The 19,115-nt window shown below is 44.9% G+C and overlaps 2 protein-coding genes and 1 non-coding gene across 4 annotated transcripts; 1 reads left to right on the top strand and 2 right to left on the bottom strand.

The window, feature by feature from the left end:
* Window positions 1-240: 240 nt before the first annotated feature.
* Window positions 241-4,046, bottom strand: LOC123058991 (uncharacterized). The gene is made up of 4 exons (XM_044481656.1): window positions 3,410-4,046; window positions 2,848-2,884; window positions 1,904-2,768; window positions 241-996 (listed from the first exon to the last, which is right to left on the bottom strand). Exon 4 carries the CDS (start codon window positions 955-957, stop codon window positions 466-468), a length of 492 nt encoding a protein of 163 aa, XP_044337591.1. The 5' UTR covers window positions 958-996; window positions 1,904-2,768; window positions 2,848-2,884; window positions 3,410-4,046; the 3' UTR covers window positions 241-465.
* A 2,857-nt stretch (window positions 4,047-6,903) lies between these two features.
* On the top strand, window positions 6,904-6,976 carry TRNAR-UCU (transfer RNA arginine (anticodon UCU)). Its single transcript has one exon. It is a non-coding gene; the product is annotated as a tRNA-Arg (tRNA).
* Window positions 6,977-7,954: 978 nt separating this feature from the next.
* Window positions 7,955-17,779, bottom strand: LOC123063007 (general transcription and DNA repair factor IIH subunit TFB1-1). Of its 2 annotated transcripts, XM_044486712.1 has the most exons (20): window positions 17,344-17,778; window positions 16,617-16,695; window positions 16,178-16,251; window positions 16,000-16,063; window positions 15,630-15,768; window positions 14,845-14,920; window positions 14,660-14,755; window positions 14,466-14,510; window positions 13,191-13,247; window positions 12,868-13,023; window positions 12,711-12,776; window positions 12,419-12,542; window positions 11,949-12,005; window positions 11,746-11,870; window positions 11,244-11,423; window positions 9,840-9,953; window positions 9,547-9,624; window positions 8,848-8,895; window positions 8,675-8,743; window positions 7,955-8,394 (listed from the first exon to the last, which is right to left on the bottom strand). In XM_044486712.1, exons 1-20 carry the CDS (start codon window positions 17,416-17,418, stop codon window positions 8,314-8,316), a joined length of 1,803 nt encoding a protein of 600 aa, XP_044342647.1. In that variant the 5' UTR covers window positions 17,419-17,778; the 3' UTR covers window positions 7,955-8,313. The 2 variants fall into 2 exon arrangements, 1 of the variants encoding a protein (XP_044342647.1); XR_006430013.1 differs by lacking the exons at window positions 7,955-8,394; window positions 8,675-8,743 and having other exon boundaries at window positions 9,840-9,986; window positions 17,344-17,779.
* Between the last annotated feature and the right edge of the window lie 1,336 nt (window positions 17,780-19,115).

The raw sequence follows: 19,115 nt of genomic DNA, 5'->3' as shown, positions 1-19,115 counted from the left end.
TCTTGTTGGGCACCTCCCACGACTCAGCCTGGGCATTTGGTATAAACCAAACTTCGGTTAGTAAATTTTGGTGTTTTTATATTTCCTTTTTCGATTCGGTTTTCAGTTTATACCGAAAGGGTAGCCTGCGTTGGGCTCACCAAGGATTTGGATGCCCTTCCACGAATGGCACCACATCCTATTAAATAGCCAAGCGCCCGACCCCATTTTGCGTAGCCAGGCGATGTGGGACTAATCACTAAACGAAACAAGCCCCATGGGTAACCTCCTCATGGAGGTGGTGAGGTTACCAGCACATTAGGCAGGCAGAACAAACCAAAGACACACAAATAGATATCATATAAACATAAGTTTAAACCAAATCAAGCAGTTCTCAACATAGCATGACACTTAGACTAAGCAGTTTTTAACCGAACCAGTACGACATAGTCCTAACCAAACCAGCATGTGCAACAAAGAGGTCTCCTAGACGTTCACGGCGAAGGCGTTGTCGTGCCTCCCACACTTGGTCACCACTTCAATGACGTCGTCGTTGAAGACGGTCAGCTTCGGGGTGTCGGGAACCAGCAACTTGAAGGTCACCATGAACCGGATCTTGATCTGGTGGACGACGGCGAAGGGGGCCCAACCCCGATCGAGGGTGACTCGGTCGTTCATCAGCCGGACAGTGACCCTCCATCCGCAGTCGGTGTTTGTCTTCAGCTTGAACTCCGTCCGCACGGCGGGGAAGTGCTTTGTGAAGTCCAGGGGCATAGGCAGGCACTCCATCTTCGGGGCAAGGATCATCTTGCAGAAGTGAGTTGGCCCAACCTCATGGTAGTGCCCATAGTTCTGGCACTTGCCATTGTGGGGCTCCTCCACCACCACATCCCCGTCCGTGAGCGGCACCTCGTCCAAGGGCGGCACCACCTCCTCGCCCTTCTCCATTGCCGACACCACCTCCTCGCCCTTCTCCATTGCCGACACCACCTCCTTGCCCTTGTTCTCCGTCTCGATCTGCATTATGAACAACACAAAGTTCAAAGGTTGTTCGGTATTAAATCCTATCGCCCAAGCCCCTATATTTACCCACCACCGCACTCAATTAACCCTCTATGTCTCTTACTCCTCTACCACCTCTCCATCGCCATGAACTCCAACCCCTTCCCCTGGGGCATTAGATGGAGGGCATTCTTCCTCGGGTGCTCGCTCGGTGACCACACCAAGTTCGAGAACACCATTGAAGTGTGCTCAAACTTCACCAACATCGATGAGGGAGGAGTTGAAGACGCTGATTCCTGACCCAGTGAAGGGCGCTATGTCAGTCGACATCCTGCGCTAGGCCATGAATCACCCCGACTCCGAGATGTTGCACGGAGCGCAAGATGGGCCAAGTACAAGGAGTACAGAGCTCCTCAAGACCAGCGTGCCGTAGCGTTCTGGAATAGGACGTTGGTGGCGTCGGAGGTCATCACTTTGGAGCCGGAGGAGGAAGCGGTGGCGATGGTGGTCAGGGCGCCGGAGCTAGCCCACCATAGTATGCGAATAGATCTGGACGGCAGTGAGGATGACGAGACAGTGCATGCTACGGTCGAGCTAGAGGACAACTACAAGACCGAGGGGCACCGCCGCTCCAAGCGCCTCCAGGGTCGGCGCGGCTAGGATTTAAAGCTACTGTGTAAGATTAACCCCGAATCCCCATTCCCCTTGTACTCAATCCGGATCAGAACCCTAAAATCCATCGCTACTTAGTACTCATGAAGAAGTTCTGAACAATCCTATGGCTATTTACCCCGATTCCCCATTCCCCTAGAACACGGATGGATTACGTGGACCGAATCTGAACGTGGATGGATTACACGGACCGAATCTGAACGCGGATCGAATACGAATTGGTATGGGAGGAGATGAAAATAGGGCTTACCGCCACTGCCGAAGTGCTAGGGGTGATGTTTCTGATGCCGGTGATGGAGGCCGGTGGTTGCCTTGCTGTTCTCCAATCCGCTGAACGCCGCCCCCGGTGTGACAGCGGGAGAATGGAGAGAGGGGAGAGAGAGTGGTGAGGATAATTATTGTCGACGATTAGGGAAACAACGCGAAGTTTCTAGCATGGCTCCTCGCGTGCACCCGCCGCCGACCACGTGCATCCCGCGGGCCTGGCCATGGAAAAACTGCCAATTCTGAGGTTCCTAGCGAGCCTGGCTGGTGGTGCTTTAAACATCGTGTGATGCGGGCCAAACAGGCCAAACAATGAACACATGTAACCAAACGGACAATTTTCTTCTCGCGCGGGCCCGGTTGGGCCTAATGCGGGCAAACAAACACGCCCTAGGACAATGCCCGTGCATTGCTATGAGCAAAATGAGTCAACACAATTTAACAAATGCATCGACCAATAAGTGAAGAATTATTTGATATCATAGTTGAATGTCCATGAATTGAGACAAAATATATATTACTATGATGACCAAAGGCATAAGGAAGACGAAAATCAAGCAAACCCAAGTATTTCCCAAAAAAGAGCTCACAACTTAGAAATTAAAGGAACCGATAACACATCATGATTTTGAACTTGGTTTCCGAACACATGCATGATTTAACTTTTCATCTAAGTATGCTAAGTAATGTAAAATTTATTACCTCCGGAGATCAGCATATTCCGAGACATTAGACAACTCCGGGTGATATGAAATTGAGACAGCCCTAGATGGCATACAACTATGCAATGTTGGCATTGTTCATCCGGTTCTAAATCAGTCTTAACTGAAGCCTGCCTTTGACCAACTTCTCTGCAAATAGACAAATATCGAGAGAAATCAGCGCGACTTCTCTGAAACAAACTACACATAATAGACACAATAGCATCACCTTGCTTGTTAACCCCCTACGAACCTGCCCTCCTTTCCTGAAACCCACAGGAAAAAAACAAAACCAAAATCAGAGACATGTTAGGACGAGATTATCTCACAAAATCTGCACCTAATTGAATAGCAAACAAAGTTGAAAAGATCCATCACACAGATACTGTTCGATGGAAATCCTAGCTATTTTAAGTAAACTGGTAGCAAAAATGTACCAGAACTCATCTCCATGCATGCACCAAAATCAGCTCCAACCAAGGCTAGGTCAGAGCATTAACAGAAACAAATTCCGTGGCAACATTCAACGACAATCATACCAAACTTCTATGGCAAAACCTATCCAAGAGATGACAGATTGTATTTGTGTATTTGGATCTTGCAAGATCAGCGAATCTGCACATATGCTCCATATCAAAAATCTAACGATCCACCAATGCTTCTGTTTCATAAACTTTCTAATGCTTGAACCTATCAGAATCAGACTAAAGCAAAGCACAGTAAGCAATATCGACGACTCGGTAACAATTTCTAAAGGTAACGACCGACTAGTGACACAAAGATCGCCATACCTTAAACACCACGAACTTGGAGGAAGTCTTGGCGAGTCCGGCAGCAAGGCCTCGTCTGCATTTTTTCCAGTCTCCTCATGTGACGCCTTGTCAGCACAAAATCAGCTTGTTTCCTGTCCGGCCAAGTCCAGCGATAATGCCCCATCTGCATACAGGTGGGGAGCATTCTCTTCCTCCATGGACGATTCACCTACATCCCTATCTCGTCCGTTCTCGAGGAGGCAGATCCGGCGTTCCAGATCCACGCCACGGCATCCTCCTCGCTCCCCTCCTGCCCGTCCTCGTAGTGGTACTCCTCGTTGTAGCAGCGGAGCGCCGGACAGTAATCGTCGTCCTCGTCGCTGTCGGGTAGCCGGACAACGAGGCGGAGGGAGGCAGGTCAGCTGGTAGGTGCGGACGCGGGCGAGGTGCCGCGACGAGGGCGCGGAGGTGGTCGATCTGGGCGGCGACGAGCGCCATTTCTGGTAGGCGGAGCGGCAGAACTGGCGCAGCTGCATCTGCGCAGATGCAGTCGGCCGGAGTGGTGATTTCGGGAAGGGCAACCGGCGATCAAGGAGATGAGAGGGAGCGTGGCGATGGATGGGTTGTTGACGGGAAATAACTTGGAGCAATGCTATTCACGAAGTGATTTTACGTAACTTTTTTTTACGTGCTATACTAGTGTCGTCTCACGGTGGCTGGCTAAAATGGTGGGGTGTTATGATTCCAAATAAACTATTTTGTGTCATTGTCTTAATTCACAGCTGTCTACGGTGAATCAACAACTGCTGTACTAGTATGGAATAGCCCTACGACTTGAGCATAACACATCTCCAACTCTGAGTTGCAAAACATTATGGCCGGTGCTAGGCACCGGTCGACCGTACGCCAGCCTAGATCAGTCCCCCTCCCCCGCCACACGATCTGTGTTTTTCCTAATCGTACAATTCCTTGATCCACCTTACAACATGCTTGAATAAAAAAGAAGAGGAAAAGGAAGGGAAGAGAGAGCAGCGCCCCCGCTTGTTCTCGGCCACCTGCACCACCCTCGCTCGCCGGCTGCCTGGGGGTCACCCTCGGTTGGTCGCATGAACCCACCACAACAGGTCGTCGGCGGCGCCGCGAGGTCGTCATCGTCACAACACTGGCCGCGTCTGTTGCAGCATGGGGTTGTTGCCGTCCCAGCATCATGTGGTCATCGTCACAACCCTGGCCGCATCCGTTGCAGCACGAGGTCGCCATTGTCCAGCATCGTGTGGCCGTTATAGCGTCACTAGCACGGGCGTAGCAACCTCGCCGGACGGTTGCATCCTCCCGTGGTGCCCGCCTTGCATCTTTGGTGGGTGTTGGTCCGTTATTGTACTGTTAGTTGGGCACCGGTCCGCAACCTCCCCCGGGGGTTGGTGCGGTGCCGGTTGTAGTAAACATGTGATCCTGATTGTACAAAACATGAACCCGATTGTAGCAAAACGTGAAGCCGGTTGTAGCAAAATGTAGCAAAAAATACTACGTCGATTGTAGCAAGGCGTGACACCCGTGGTAGCAACACACGATGTTAGTTGTAGCAATGCGCGGTGTCGCTTGGACCAAGGCTGTCGTCCTAGCCCCCCGCAATCACCACGCTCGTCTTACATGGTCGTGGCTCCCCTAGACACCAGTTGGAGCTCTCACATCCATGGTTGCAACACCGGCAATCGATGGTCGCAACCTTTTGGTCGTAAGATGAGGAGAAGAGAGGAGGGGATGGCAGTAGGGCAGAAAGAAGGGGGGTGGGTACCGACCATGGCGGGTCACAGCACCGCAGGGCGGAAGGGAGAAGGTCGGCGGCAGCCACAACCACTGCATGGCAGAAAGAAGGGAGGGCGCGTGGCCCGTCGCGGATCGCGTGTCTTCAATGGCAGCAACCACGACCACCAAGGGGGGGAGGTGATACAAAGGTTGGGCATGATGGGGAATAGATACAAAGATTCTTTCTTTTTTTTGAGTAATCAGATACAAAGAAATGAGGCAAAGTAGAACGAGAGGTTGACGCCATTTTGGTGAAGAGATAAGAAAAGGAAGGGGCAGGCGGTGCGAGAAGGGATAAGGTTGGGCCCGCATGAGAGGACGTTGCCTCGTGCACAAGGGCGACGTGCAGAGACACCGGCGCAGGTTCTAGCCGGTCACCCGGCGTGAAATATTTACCAAACTTTATAAAATAAAGGCACTTTAGCAAGGAATCCTCACATGCATTTTGCCTTTGGATTTTGCACTCACGCAACAATACTCAACAGTATCTGTTCCATAATAGGCTTTGGTTGTCGAGTATTTCACGAATCCATTGCAGATTACACCACATTCCTTTTTATTTTATTTTATTATGTAAGGGGTTCAAGTAATGTTGCCTCTCTCTGGAAATTGACATATAACCTTATTGTCAACATTCTTTGCCAGTAATACCACATGAGCAACAAAGTGGTGAAAACAACTAGTGTTACCGTCCCTCACGACCATCTTGGAGATGAGCTAGGCAAAATCATGACAATCTTCACAAACTCGCTGTCAAGAATTAGAGGGTTTGTGAAGATTGTCAAGAATCTTGGAGACAACTTGTGGAGGCATGTCTTCGTCGGATCTCGTGGGATTCGATCCGTGCTTGTCTTTGGTGGATCTGTTTGAATCCGGTCTTTGTTCGTCTTCGTTTGGGTGTTTACATGTTTGATCCTTCTGATCTACGACTTTCTTCATCGATGATGGTTGCTGATCTCGTGTGTTGGTCATATGGGACCTTAGCACGGCGACTTTCCGACTGTTTACCACCGCAAGATTTGCCCGGTTCCGGTGAGGGAGGGGCGATAACGGCGGCGCGTCTTCAGCTCGCTACAGTGCTTGTAGTCGTCGCTAGGTGGTCCACGGACATGGTTGTAATTTTTATTACCTCTGTTGTTCTTTGTACTGCCGTGATTGAAAATGAATAGATTGGAAGTTTCTCGCAAAAAAATAGAATGGATTAAGGTAACAATGTTGCATTCACCAAAAAAAATGATCATGAACCCTGATAAGTGCCACACATGTGACACGAACACATGTCAACTTCGAAAGGTTTTTTTTGGCAAGTTTAGTTACACGAAGATGACAACTTACTTTTAGATGGCAAATTCCCGTATTTTTTTTAGATGGCAACATATTATTTTTTATTGTAAAAACTGTCAGGGACAGAATGCTTTGTGTCATACGTGTGACATTTATCATCTGGGATAATCATAGGCTGCACCCACCCAGAGACCGTAGACGTTTTGTTCTCCTCCGGCGAAGATTGGTGACCTGAAATGAAATTATGTTGGCTTGCTACTCGCAAAAAGAAATGTTGGCTTGCAACGTGTGAATATTCCTATGCAATCCCTAAAGCAGCTCGGAGACGCATCACGCTGCTCTTTCCTTAATTATCTTTTACCCCTTCTCGCAAAAAAAAAAATATCTTTTACCCCCAAAAAGAAAGATAAACCAATAGATTTTGGGTGCGATTTAATCAAAAAGCGCCCATGGCCTAATGGATAAGGCGTCTGACTTCTAATCAGGCGATTGTGGGTTCGAGTCCCACTGGGCGTGTGTAATATTTGTTCCTTTTGCTTTTGCTTCTATTTTCCATTTCTCTCTGTATGTATACTTTTTCTGAACTCACTCTCTTGTGAGTTATTATTTTCTCTCTTAAATTCGAAGTGAACTTATTCCATTGGTTGTTCTACAGCGTATTGTTTTCCTCTGCTGAAATAACTGGCCTCACTCCCACTCCCACCACCACCGCTCCATTTTTCCCTTGAAAAACTGGCGTTGGCAAAATCCTAGTGGCAGCATGCCACTTCCACGGAACCAGTTTCAGCCACAAGGACGCCAACATCACACCTTCGCGCCATGTTGCTCCATCGGTTCTAGAATGGTCTGATGACAACAGCCCTACCAGGCAAACTTAATGTAACTATTAGAGGTACTCCCTCACTCCCTCTGTAAAGTTTCTACACCTAGGAACAAATGCTCCTGGTGTGAACAGTAAAATCAAAACAATTCAAAAAATTATGAATTTTTTTTGTGATGTACTTTTATAAATGTTTGTTGTGCATGCAAAATCACATTGGTGGAAGGTGTGGTAAAGAAACAAAATCAATGCTCTAAAAATGTTACTTACAAAAGAATTTTGAAGCTCTGATTTTATTTTTCTTCTGGCACAACTTTCACCAATGTGATTTCGCAATGAAACTTTGCATGCACATAACATTTGTGAAAGTACGTCACGAAAAAAAATTCAGATTTTTTTTGTGATTTTACTGTTCACACCAGGAGCATTTGCTCCTACTAGGTGTAGGAAGGTACTTCCGCATTTAGATCACTTTACAGAGGGAGTACCATGCAACAACTATTGACATGAAAACTGCATTTATCATCAAACACAATTTTATTTCTTCGTACCAACACTTCTCTTTTTGGCAATCCAGCACATTAATTTTTAAAATACCCATAGAAGAAGATGCACGTTACAAGCTACTACTACATTATAATGCCTATTTTTTTTAACATGGAACAAAACAAGCATTCGTTCGCAAGAGCAAATTGCTGATATATCATGGTATACCTATCTTTTCATCAGGATTTTCTTTATTTATAACCATTTGCACATCGCCACTGCAGGGGAAATAGGACATCCATAAACACAACGAAGAACCAGAATGATGATTCTATCTTGAAACAGCTAGGAGGGGAGGAATGCGAGATGTCCAGGGCAAAATTTGCAAGTAGGCATGTTATTATGTTCCACGTGTATTTAATAATTAATACACGGCAAAATCAAAGCCTCTTCAACACGGCATCATTGCCGCCTAGAGCTCACCGGCGTGGTAGCCCTCACGCTCTAGCAGTAATCAGGCTGAATCCTTATGGGGGGTTTTCTCTGCTCAAAACCCATTGGGCTTGCTCCCGGTACCGGCCTTTGAAGATTTCTGCTGCTGGTCATGGTAGAATGCAGCATCCAGCGCCTGGAAATTATATAATCAGCTTGCTGAAAATTACTGAAAGAAGAATGGTATTCGTGTGTTTTATGACATCAACAGCAAGGAAGTAAGTATCCAATGAGCATGAAAACCAGCAAATGAGCATTCAATACAAATATTTGCTCTCACACATATGCTTCTGCTTTGCAAATATGGAAATGTATAGCTAAATCATGACAAAAGGTATAGGTGGATAGTTTTCTCCAAGTTTCAGATAATTCATTGGGTAATGTAATCAAGCACAACAGTAAGGAATGGTAGGAACCTGTGTCATGGGCTTTACGAGTTGAGATATTTCATGTCGTACATCAGGCTGTGCTGATTCCTTTATATCCTGCACGTATGAAGTTGCACACACGATGCGTATATACAAATATAATCAAAGGCAATTCAGTTATAATTAGATTCCAAATATCAACTGTGCTGAGGAAGACTAACCTGTAACTTCTGATATATCTGTGTCATTGCTTCCTTCAGCCGTTGAACCTGTGGAACAACCGGAGAAGTGCGTAAACATCTAAGCAATAATGGTCTGGATGTTTTAATTGTTTAAGATAGCTTACCATATAGCAGTCCTACCAGGTATCTAGATTATAAATTAGTGACAAAACCACAGAACATAGCCATCAATCTGGGCATCCTTGACTTACTATTACACTGTATACACAAATATACCAATACTAGACTGTATAACACAATCCTAACATCTGCTATTTTTCAGTAATTGGTTCTGTTAACAGAATTAATGTAGTATGAGAAAAGCTAAAAACAAATTGGGTAGTTAAATGCAACATTTTGACAGCCAAAAATATAATAATAAAGGAGAAGAAGAACCTGGTGGTGGTTAATTTCCATAATTACTGATAGCAAGGAAAGAGACAACCATCATGTTGGCAACACATCAAACTCCACCACTAACATTATTAACTGATAATTTCTACTTGCTCTCTTATTAGTTATTATTCACATGTATAACATGCACTGGTATTGTTCTCATCTTGAAGCAGGAAACTACATTTCAGTAACCATTTGTTTAATCAAAAGTCACCCCGCCACTGAGCTACATTTAGCAACTTCCACCAAAATACTATTTGTGGGTTAGAAAATAGTACAGACAAGATAGGAGTGACAATACACCTTATTACTAAGGACTGTGGTTGTTATTGGGTATGATGACCAAAAATGGCGCAGCAACTCCTGGATAGCCGTCCAATGCTAACAAAATAGACAGTCACAATAAACTCTGTCAATACAAGATGTATAATAAGATCTCGAGTGCAGTGATAAGATGATTTTAGAATGGTCGGACAAATATACATAAATAAATAAATAAAGGTACATTAAGATAAGTCCGGAAAGAAAACATTCTAGAAAAAATTGGAAGTACAGTACAGCTTCTGGATAAAAGGTAAATAGGTGCAGTATCTCACATCCATAAGTTCCTCTCGTGTTCGGTGAGGAAGACGACCAAGGAGACTGTCTTGGGGATTCTTAAGATTAAGCCTCCGTGAACGTGAAATTCCTTCATTCAATTCGCTAAGAACCTAGGCCCATACCATGTAGGTAGTTAGGTTTTCCTGCTCATGCAATTTAATACCTTAAGAATAGAGAAGCCACAGCAATACAGCATCCAAAACGTGTGTTTGTAAGGGAAACTTGGAGTATTCAGGTAACTGGGAGTATTGGGATGTTGATGAAATGACAATCCAACATTAAGAATTGGAACAAAACAAACAAAGGTAAACCAGTTTCAAAATGGATACTGTTTCTTTTTTGGCAATGCAAAATTGTGGACCAGATAAGGTGTAAGTTAGTCATATATATAAAACAGTTACACAAACATCAACTTTTCTCATAGTAGAAGTGTTTGTAGCATTTAGAATGTCGGGCCTATCATTGTGTCCATAGAAATGGTTGGGAACTGATTGGTTAGTCCTATGCAAATTTTCTTCACTGGTTTTGGAAGAGCAAATTCTCTTCCAGTAAAATATGTACAGACACAGTGTTAGAGTACGTAATGGGCCTAATGGCCTGGGCTGGCGGGATAGCCCGTTAGTCTTAGGGTTAATTAGAGATAAGGATCGCTTGCTTAGGGGGTCAAGTAAGCCTTGCTTGGGAGTCAAGTAAACCTCTCTATATAAAGAGAGGAGATGTATCAATCTAATCAAGCAAGAATTAAGAAGGAAATCCCTTCCATCTTGCCCGGCCGTGAGCAAAAGGCCCCCTAAGCAAGGCTTACTTGACCCCTAAGCAAACGACCCTTATCTCTAATTAACCCTAAGACTAACGGGCTATACCTCCAGCCCAGGCCATTAGGCCCATTACGTACTCTAACACACAAAGAACCACCATCCCGTTTACAGAGGAAACAAGATTCACCTACACTGGATGAGGTAACCCCATGACAGAGGAAATGAAAGAGTAATAGACCAATGTGCAGAGGGGGGGAGGGGGGTTTAGTACACCAACAATTTTGCTTACGAGATAGTACTACTCCCTCCATTCCACCGAATAAGGCGCACACACATTCCAAATCCAACTTTAACCATAAATTAGACCAATAATATATAATTTTTATAACCTACAAATCATACCATTGGAAACTTCTTTCGAATACGAATTCAACGGTATAATTTTTGTTGCACATAACGCACATTTAGTTTGTCTAATTTATTGTTGAAGATCATTTTTTAAATGCATGCATGCTTTATTCATTGGAATGGAGGGAGTAAGTCAGATATATCTACAGACATGCATCTTTCAAGGAAACAGGACCTAATCCCCGTAAAGTTTATTATAGAACATTGGTATCAGGTTCAAGTAGAACTGCTTACCTTTAGAGCAACATCTGACTGAACAACAGGACAGTTCATTTTCACAGAAGATATTTGATCCATTAAATGACGGAATGCATCATCGGTGCTCAGGCTGCAGCTGCGGGCCTTTCTTCCATCGTTGCTACCTAAAGGTCTCAGAGCATTTGCTTGCTGAGAATCAAAATATTCTCGAGGATCCTATGAAGACAAGAAAGGCGTGAGAATCCATAATCTTGCGATATACTCCCTCCGTTCGGAATTACTTGTCTTGGAAATGGATGTATCTAGAACTAAAATACGTCTAGATACATCCAATTTTGCGACAAGTAATTCCAAACGGAGGGAGTATTACTGTAGTTGATACTCCCTCCGTCCCGAATTAGTTGTCTTAGATTTGTCTAGATATGGATGTATATAGACACGTTTTAGTGTTAGGTACATCCGTATCTAGACAAATCTAAGACAACTAATTTGGGACGGAGGTAATATATTATATCAAGCCATATGAACCAACTATTACCTTTATACAAAGTGGTGCATATGGGAGACTTCGTGGAGCTTGCAGATCCTCTATCTCAGTCATGCGGGCCACCTTTACCAATCTCTCATGACTAGCATCATCAGCAGCAGAGCTAGGAGGTGGTTCTGCAGTTCATAACTCATCAGCCTAGTAAGGAACTAATTAGGGTGAGAAAAGATGCACACAGCGATATAATTACTAACCCTTCTTGGACCTTGCAAGTGCTTCAGCCACAGTCTTCGTATCAGTTGATTCAATATCTGCAAAAAGACGCATAACACATACAATCACCTTACGCACTGAAACCATATGGTGCATTAATACTAAGTTATTAACAGCAATGAGCAAATGCAAAGTAGAAATGATTGGCATTCCTCTGATGTGAAGGGGAAAGTACACCAGCACGGAGAAGGTACTACACTAGAGCATTACAGTGTGCAACCAACCAGCAGTATAGGACGGTTGATTTGTGCAATTGTCGGTGCATTCTTTTCAGGAAAGTGTTAGATAGACAAACAGGAAGCCAGTAGAAGTGTAGTCGCAGGAGAACTGTTAGGCTGTTAGCATATCAGTATCATCTCATAATAGTAATAGCATGCTTGACCAATCAACTTCAGTATACAAAAACTTAAAGAGACAGCATGAAAACTTTTGAGTTGAGTCCAAACTTCACCTGTTGATCTCCCTTCAAGAACAACAGCAGCATGCCGATTCAGATCCTGAGAAAGTGTTCTCCTAGCCAACTCGCTATCAATATCAGTTGTCTCTCTGCTGCCATCACGGAGAACCCCATGATCCTAGATGCCCGAAAGAATAATGATATGAATTTTTCAAAATAGGACTAAGCACTACATGAGGTTGTGATCAAAATAGCAGACAAAGTTGCTCATTATGAGAAACGGATAAACCACTTGTCTTTGTGAACTTGTAGATATAACAAAACAGTAGCAAGAACACAAACACACCGGAAGATGGATGTAGTCATCCCCTGCATCTGCCTCCATGTCTAATGTTGGATCAACTCGTTTTATCTGTAAACAATAATTGAGACATCAATATTTTTTGAAGGAAACTTGTATTGCAAAATATGCAGGATGCAACAATAAACAGCCAGAATTATACCTTGAGCTTTGCCTCCTTGGCAAGTATATCATCATTTTTCAAAAACATGGCTAATTCCTCATCATCAGCGGCTTCAGCTTTTGCCGCTAAAGTATTTTTTGTCCTAAGTAGATACTCAGCTCTACAGTATTTTGTCCAAAAATCCTTTTCTGACAACTTTTTGGGAGTCATGGGAGATGAAGGAAAAACAGAGCAAAATGAGAATCCAAATCCACTTTATGCCAACACAGATATAGTATAAACTAACTTCAACTTAAGCTCAAGCTTCCTAAAGCCTTGGTAAGGCACATGAAAATAGTATATACAAGTATGCACTATCTTACCTTCTTCGGGACATAATCCAAAAATGCCCGATGCACGGCTGGCTTTTCTGCAAAAATCTGCAAAACCGCAAATAATATATCATATTCATAACAACTGATTTTCAAGACTTATTCAACATCCAATAAACAATCTCGGAGTTTAGCATTGACATGGTTAATAATGTATGCCAGGTAAACTAGTATTACTGAGCAGATGTAGCCCAGCCCAAGGACCAGAATAAGCCTGTTCGACCGGGTCAAGAAATGCGGTCACGACGGTGTGGCCTCACTCATAGTAAAGTCATAGGTGGCTACCCATGTGAGTCAAAAGGGGCAATGTTCTTCACGACACTGATTATGAATGTGGCCCGATGAATCCAGGTCGATGACCCTAAGAGTCAGATAATACATCGATACAATCTAAATGTATTCAGAGAAGGGAATAAGGAAGAGAATGAGAAGGGAGTGGGCTGTGGGACTAGCTCACTTCCTCTCAATCTCTCTCTTCCACTCTGTCCTTGTCCCATTGCTATTGCATGGGGTCATGACCAGCAGCTTCCTGGTGGACAACCAGATCACAAGAATACAGGGTGCTCGACCTGACATCGTGAATAGGACAGTGACCTGCAATCCAAGTAACTATGTCCAGGACAGGCTTACAATGCCTGATAGTCTAGACAGGCCAATCCTGAGCATAGCTTCAATTATCCAGACTAATAGATGCAAGAATGCGTTTGAGTAGCCCACTCGAAGTTTTTGAACAGGTATAGCTAAACATAGTGGAATTTACATTTTTCATGCAGTAAAAATGGCATATTTAGATTTTTCATGGCATAAAAATGGCTTGACAAGGGATCCTACCATTCTATATGTATGTCAAGTACTGAAGAAGAAAAGAAAAATAGAACTGTGTCATCACAAAGAGTTACAGTTTGTAAAATACCACCCAGTGAGGATGACGTGGAGTCTAGGACCATGTGTCAGTACATGACCCTAAGAAAACAAGTGAGGTGTTGCTCCTTACACAGAATGCAATAGGTGCTAATAAATAGTTGGTGAAGTGAAACCATTAAACAACACAACTGTTTAGAAATTCCATCAACCATAGTATTACACCTTTTTTAGGTACATAGCACGGCACATGACAGTTAAAAATATTGCAAATGATGCTACCAGGCAGACCAGCATTTAGATGAATGCATAGCTGCATTTATGATGGTTGAAGAAGTAGCAAATGATGCTAGCAGGTAGACCTGCTTTAGATGATAATTCATTACCAAGGTAGAAACAATGTACCTGATGGATAATCTCAGTAGTCAGACTGAAAGTAACCTTGTTTGTCTGTGGAAGGATACACATAAATCAGAAATGAGTAAATTAAGATAACCAACATTCAGTGAAGTCAATAAGTGATAGGATACAGCCATGTACTACATAAACTATCATAATTTGCCACATAGGCTTGCAATGACTATAGGCCCATAGCATACCTGTCCATCAGCTGATGGCCTAACATCAGCTAGCATGGCACTTTTGAAACCTGGCTTTTGTTTTGATGCTTTGTTTGTTTCATCGTCAAGTAAATTCTGCAGGACTTAAATAAGTATTGGTTGCAACGGAATAAGAATATACTACAAAACAAACAGAAATTGTATCCATGCACAGTAGTTTTTACCTTTCTTGTTGCCCAAAATTCAGACTCTTGCAGAATATTGCCAAGCACAAACTTCTTATGTAACTTCTGCAGTTCACTGCAAACAGAGAAGGTTCAACAAGACAATAATACAACAGAACTGTGTTCCTCTGGTTGGCTATGATAGTCTGAAACTCTGTCTGTATCATTCTCTTAAAACAACATAGGAAGATTAAATGTTCATCCCTACAGCTACACAGATCTGTTAACCTAACAGCATCAACATGCTCCTGACGTGATCTATTAATAAAATATAACCGAATGACATTACACCAACAACGGTAGCATTTCGTCCCAAGCAAGTTCAGGTACGCTAGGAAATATATCTGAATGACATTCCCATACAAAAAATGGATAGGTGAAAACATTTTGGCATCTGCACTTTATTTTGGCTCTTTCAAAGTTCTACAGTTACAACACATAAAAGGCATATCATTTTCAATCTAGAAGCTATGCCACCAGCTTCATTATGTAATGTTGCGCAGATTTGTATGCTGATGAAACAGACCAGTAAAGACCAGTTAAAAGTGAAGCTTTAGTATCATCTTTGAATAAGTGAACCTACAAAAGCCAAATGCATACTTAACAAGAAAAAAAATAAGAATCAGGTAATCAATTGAAAAGCACAAGCACATAAGGGCTCAGCAAAAATTACTAAAGAGAGCAAGACAGCTTGCACTGTTGCAGTTTAGTATTAAATTATTATCAATACCCCATGTTGCTGTCAGCAGAAGAATCATGCAGGGTGTTTGAAATACAGATATTACCTGTCTTCTCGTAGCAATTTCATCCGCCGTTCCATTTCGGCAGAACTGAGCTGTTCTGGACCAGTTGACACAGCTGATTTTTCTGGAGGTACATTTGTTCTAGCAGGCACAGTACCTTGATGTTTGCCTAAAACCCTAGCTGAAAGGACAACATCACCAGTTAGTTCTATATTTTGTTGGCAATAATTGTGTAGACTAGAGGTGAAACTCACAATCAAAATATTGAAGCAAGGACCAAAAGTAACATTAAAAATGCATATACTCAGTCTAACAAGAATAATCATTTTCAAAAGATGTATTTGTTCATAATATGTGATCTATTTGATGGCAGAAAATGACATGCCTATTAGAAACATTTACTGAACATTACCTACAAAGTCGCGACACAAATCACGGTTACCAACATTGTCAAACTCAAAAATATAGCCTCCCCCCTGAAAAAAGCACAGAAATCACAATCTTCTCAGTCACAGAAATAAATGCAGAGCATACATATGCCTATCAACCAAAACTCAACAGGATGTTTATATTTAATTAATTGATCATACCTTGTCAGAATCTTTTGAAAGATTCAATAATGGCGGCGTTGGTTTGCTGCCATCTACCTTGTTAAACTTGTGGCCTGAAGCACATGTAGGAAGAAGCTACAAAGTTACCATCAAGCATATTGGTAATGACCATGAAATCAATTCTCATCAACCAACATGCATGGCCTACTCTGGCACAGCTGATGAGCTGAATATGTAATATTGGACGTATGTATTCTGAATATGTAATCTTGGATGTATATGTTCTCCATTCTGTTGAATCATTTCAAACAAACCCACAGCAAATCGCAAACCACACCTAGTAAATTCCCATCTATCTACAATTAAGTAGTTTCCTAACACATTAGAACAAGGAGAACAATGGCAGTACTTCAATTTTGTACAACCCTCAGTGCTATGATTATGAAACCAGCGCTGCATATGGACAAAGGACAAGCACCTTTGATGCTTCGGAAATCAACATTGAGCTTCATTAGTGAGCGTGGATCATTAGGGGTAAATATTAACTTGTCTTCACTCTGCAATTACAAGAACAAAGAAGCCCATTATGATCACTTGCAAGCAACGGTAAGATTGCATCAGCACCAAATATGAAAAATGAAAATACTAGGAACATCATACATAAACAATGCAATCACGAACCAAACAACTGCCTCAAGCGGATTTTTTATAGCATGTGTTGAGCCCCCAATTTCATTAAGCAAACTGGGTGTTCCTACTTGGGGCACAAATTGGCTCCCACTAAAGGCAAAGGAGGCACCACCGGGCTTGACACACAATCCTTTCACTCCAACCGCAATGCTAACTTACGGCGGATCAGACTTACTCTGTTCCACGACTAAACCCGAATGTTGGGTGCAGTATACATACAACAATGAGGAAAGCACAGGCACACGCACACGCACACGCACGCCGATCTAGTAAGCAGCAGCATGCTTCAATTTGTTCTGTTTTGCGTCCAATCAGAAACCTACTCTGGATCAATCAGTTGGTCACCTCAACACCGATAGCCCCCTGCCGAGCAACCACGCCTCGACGACCGAGCAGCAAAAGCAATGCCGGCGCAAGCCAACCAAACAGAACCAAGGCCAACACAAAAGGGGGGTTTCGGATGGGAGGTGCGAATGGGGTGGGTGGGGAGCGGGCGAGCGAGGATGGGAACGCACCATGCGGAGGACGCCGCCGTGGCCGGGGTCCCTGAGCGTGGTCTTGTACTTGGCACCGATCGTCATGGTCCCCATCGCCTCCCCCTCCTCGCTCTCAACGGCGCAGGGAGAGGGCTAGGCGGCTATCTAGACAGGGATTCGCCCGCAAACCTCGGGAAAGTGACACCCGGATGGTCGCCTCGCCTCGCCTCGCCTCGCCGGCGCCGGTGCCGATAGGGTTGGTATCGATGTCGAGTTCGAAGGAGGGCTGTGCAGTCGGGGGCTGGAGTCGTTGCAGGGGCGGAACACGAGACGCTGCGGGGAGCTGGGACTCCGGCACAGGGAGGGAGTTAGGCGGCGGCGGCAGGAGATGCTGGTGGGAGGCGGCGGTGCTCGTCGGTCTGAGCGAGGGAGGGACGGCGAGGGGGAAAGGAGGCCGAGCGAACGTGTGGGTTTGCGGTGGCACTGGCCCGTAAATAAGAAGACAAGGCCGTGGCTAAAGCTAGGTCGCGTTTGGTTAGACCGAACTGATCGGGTTTTTTTTATACGGAAATGCTGTGCAGACGATGGATCGATCGCACGACAGTTGGACGATGCCACATCCAGCCGTTCACTGGACTTCGATGACATGCATGGACGACCTGATGTGCAGCGTCGTGCACAAATCGTTCGCGCATCGTCGTCTGCGTAGCAGCGCTCTTTTTTATAAGATTTTTTTTTTGAAACGTATTTTGAATTAACGAAGCCATCAACCGGCTAGGATTACAGCTCTGAAATACAACCACACTCCAACTAAAAGGAAAGAAAACAAACGGCAAAGATACAAGGGCGCCTAGGAGCAGCTCACAGAGGCAAACAACAAACTAGCTAGCTAGAAGATGGACATGGAACACAAAGCTAGAGATGTCAGGAACCCCATACACGCCGAGAACCAAGGCACAAAACGCTAAATGGCTCAGGAAAGAGCACCGACGACAGAGCAAAGCACGCCATTGCCAAACGCCTGGGCTTGAAGGAGACACATCCATCCAGATCCATCGTCACAGAAGGCCCCTGCCTCCTCGCCTGGCTCGAGGCGCCGCACCGATGAGCGATGGACATGCTCACCCTAGAACCTGCATGAATGGCATCGCATGCAACCACAGGGGCAGAACCAGGCGTTCCCAGCCTGCTGACGACGAATTACCAGAAACAGAGCAACGCCAAATGCAAGAGTCCGGGCATGAAACAGGGGCGAGCTGTCAGAATGCACAAAAGGGCAGCAGCAAGGCCCAAAACCAAGTCTTCAGCTCGCTCGAAGAGCAGAAGAGCAGCCACTGAAGGAGGGGAACCCTATCCCCTCCCGTCCTGGAGAATCCATGGGCGCCGGAGGAGCCCTGCAGCCCAACAAAGAGCACCAAACCAGCTTGACCACACGCCCAGGGGACACCGCCGCCGCTGGAGACACGCTTCCGCCGCTGACACACTCCACCTACACCATAACGAAGCCCGCAACCCATCTTTGTTCCCATAACAGCGCCTTCAAGAAGGTTACGACGCCCTGGGCGTCGCCGCTGCCCAACAATGTTGTGGATTTCACTCGGGAGACAAAGGGGGGAGGGGGTAGGGGGCAGGACCTGACCGGCGCCTCCAGGAAGGTGAGCGGCGCCCGCGGGCGTGGCCGCCGTCGCAGCCGACACGGCTGGCTAGGGGTTTCCTCCGATCCTGCAGCCTCGTCGCCCACTCCCACCCGCAGAAGATCGCAGTCCCATGACGAAACAGGGCGGATCTGAGGGGGGGCGCTCGTTGGGGAA

The sequence above is a fragment of the Triticum aestivum genome, chromosome 3A, assembly GCF_018294505.1.
Source record: "Triticum aestivum cultivar Chinese Spring chromosome 3A, IWGSC CS RefSeq v2.1, whole genome shotgun sequence".
Classification (NCBI taxonomy): Eukaryota; Viridiplantae; Streptophyta; class Magnoliopsida; order Poales; family Poaceae; genus Triticum; species Triticum aestivum.
Note: the sequence above shows the minus strand (reverse complement) of the source record. Positions and strands in the feature narration are given on the sequence as shown.

Bases quoted from the DNA above. Each gene is read 5' to 3' on its own strand.
- LOC123058991 (XM_044481656.1), bottom strand. From the start codon at position 957: ATGGAGAAGGGCGAGGAGGTGGTGTCGGCAATGGAGAAGGGCGAGGAG.
- LOC123063007 (XM_044486712.1), bottom strand. From the start codon at position 17,418: ATGGGGACCATGACGATCGGTGCCAAGTACAAGACCACGCTCAGGGAC. The intron at 13,024-13,190 runs GTAAGATAGTGC...ACTCCCAAAAAG, and splicing joins TGGATTATGTCCCGAAGAAG to TTGTCAGAAAAGGATTTTTG. The intron at 8,395-8,674 runs GTTCCTACCATT...TATAATTTCCAG, and splicing joins TCGTAAAGCCCATGACACAG to GCGCTGGATGCTGCATTCTA.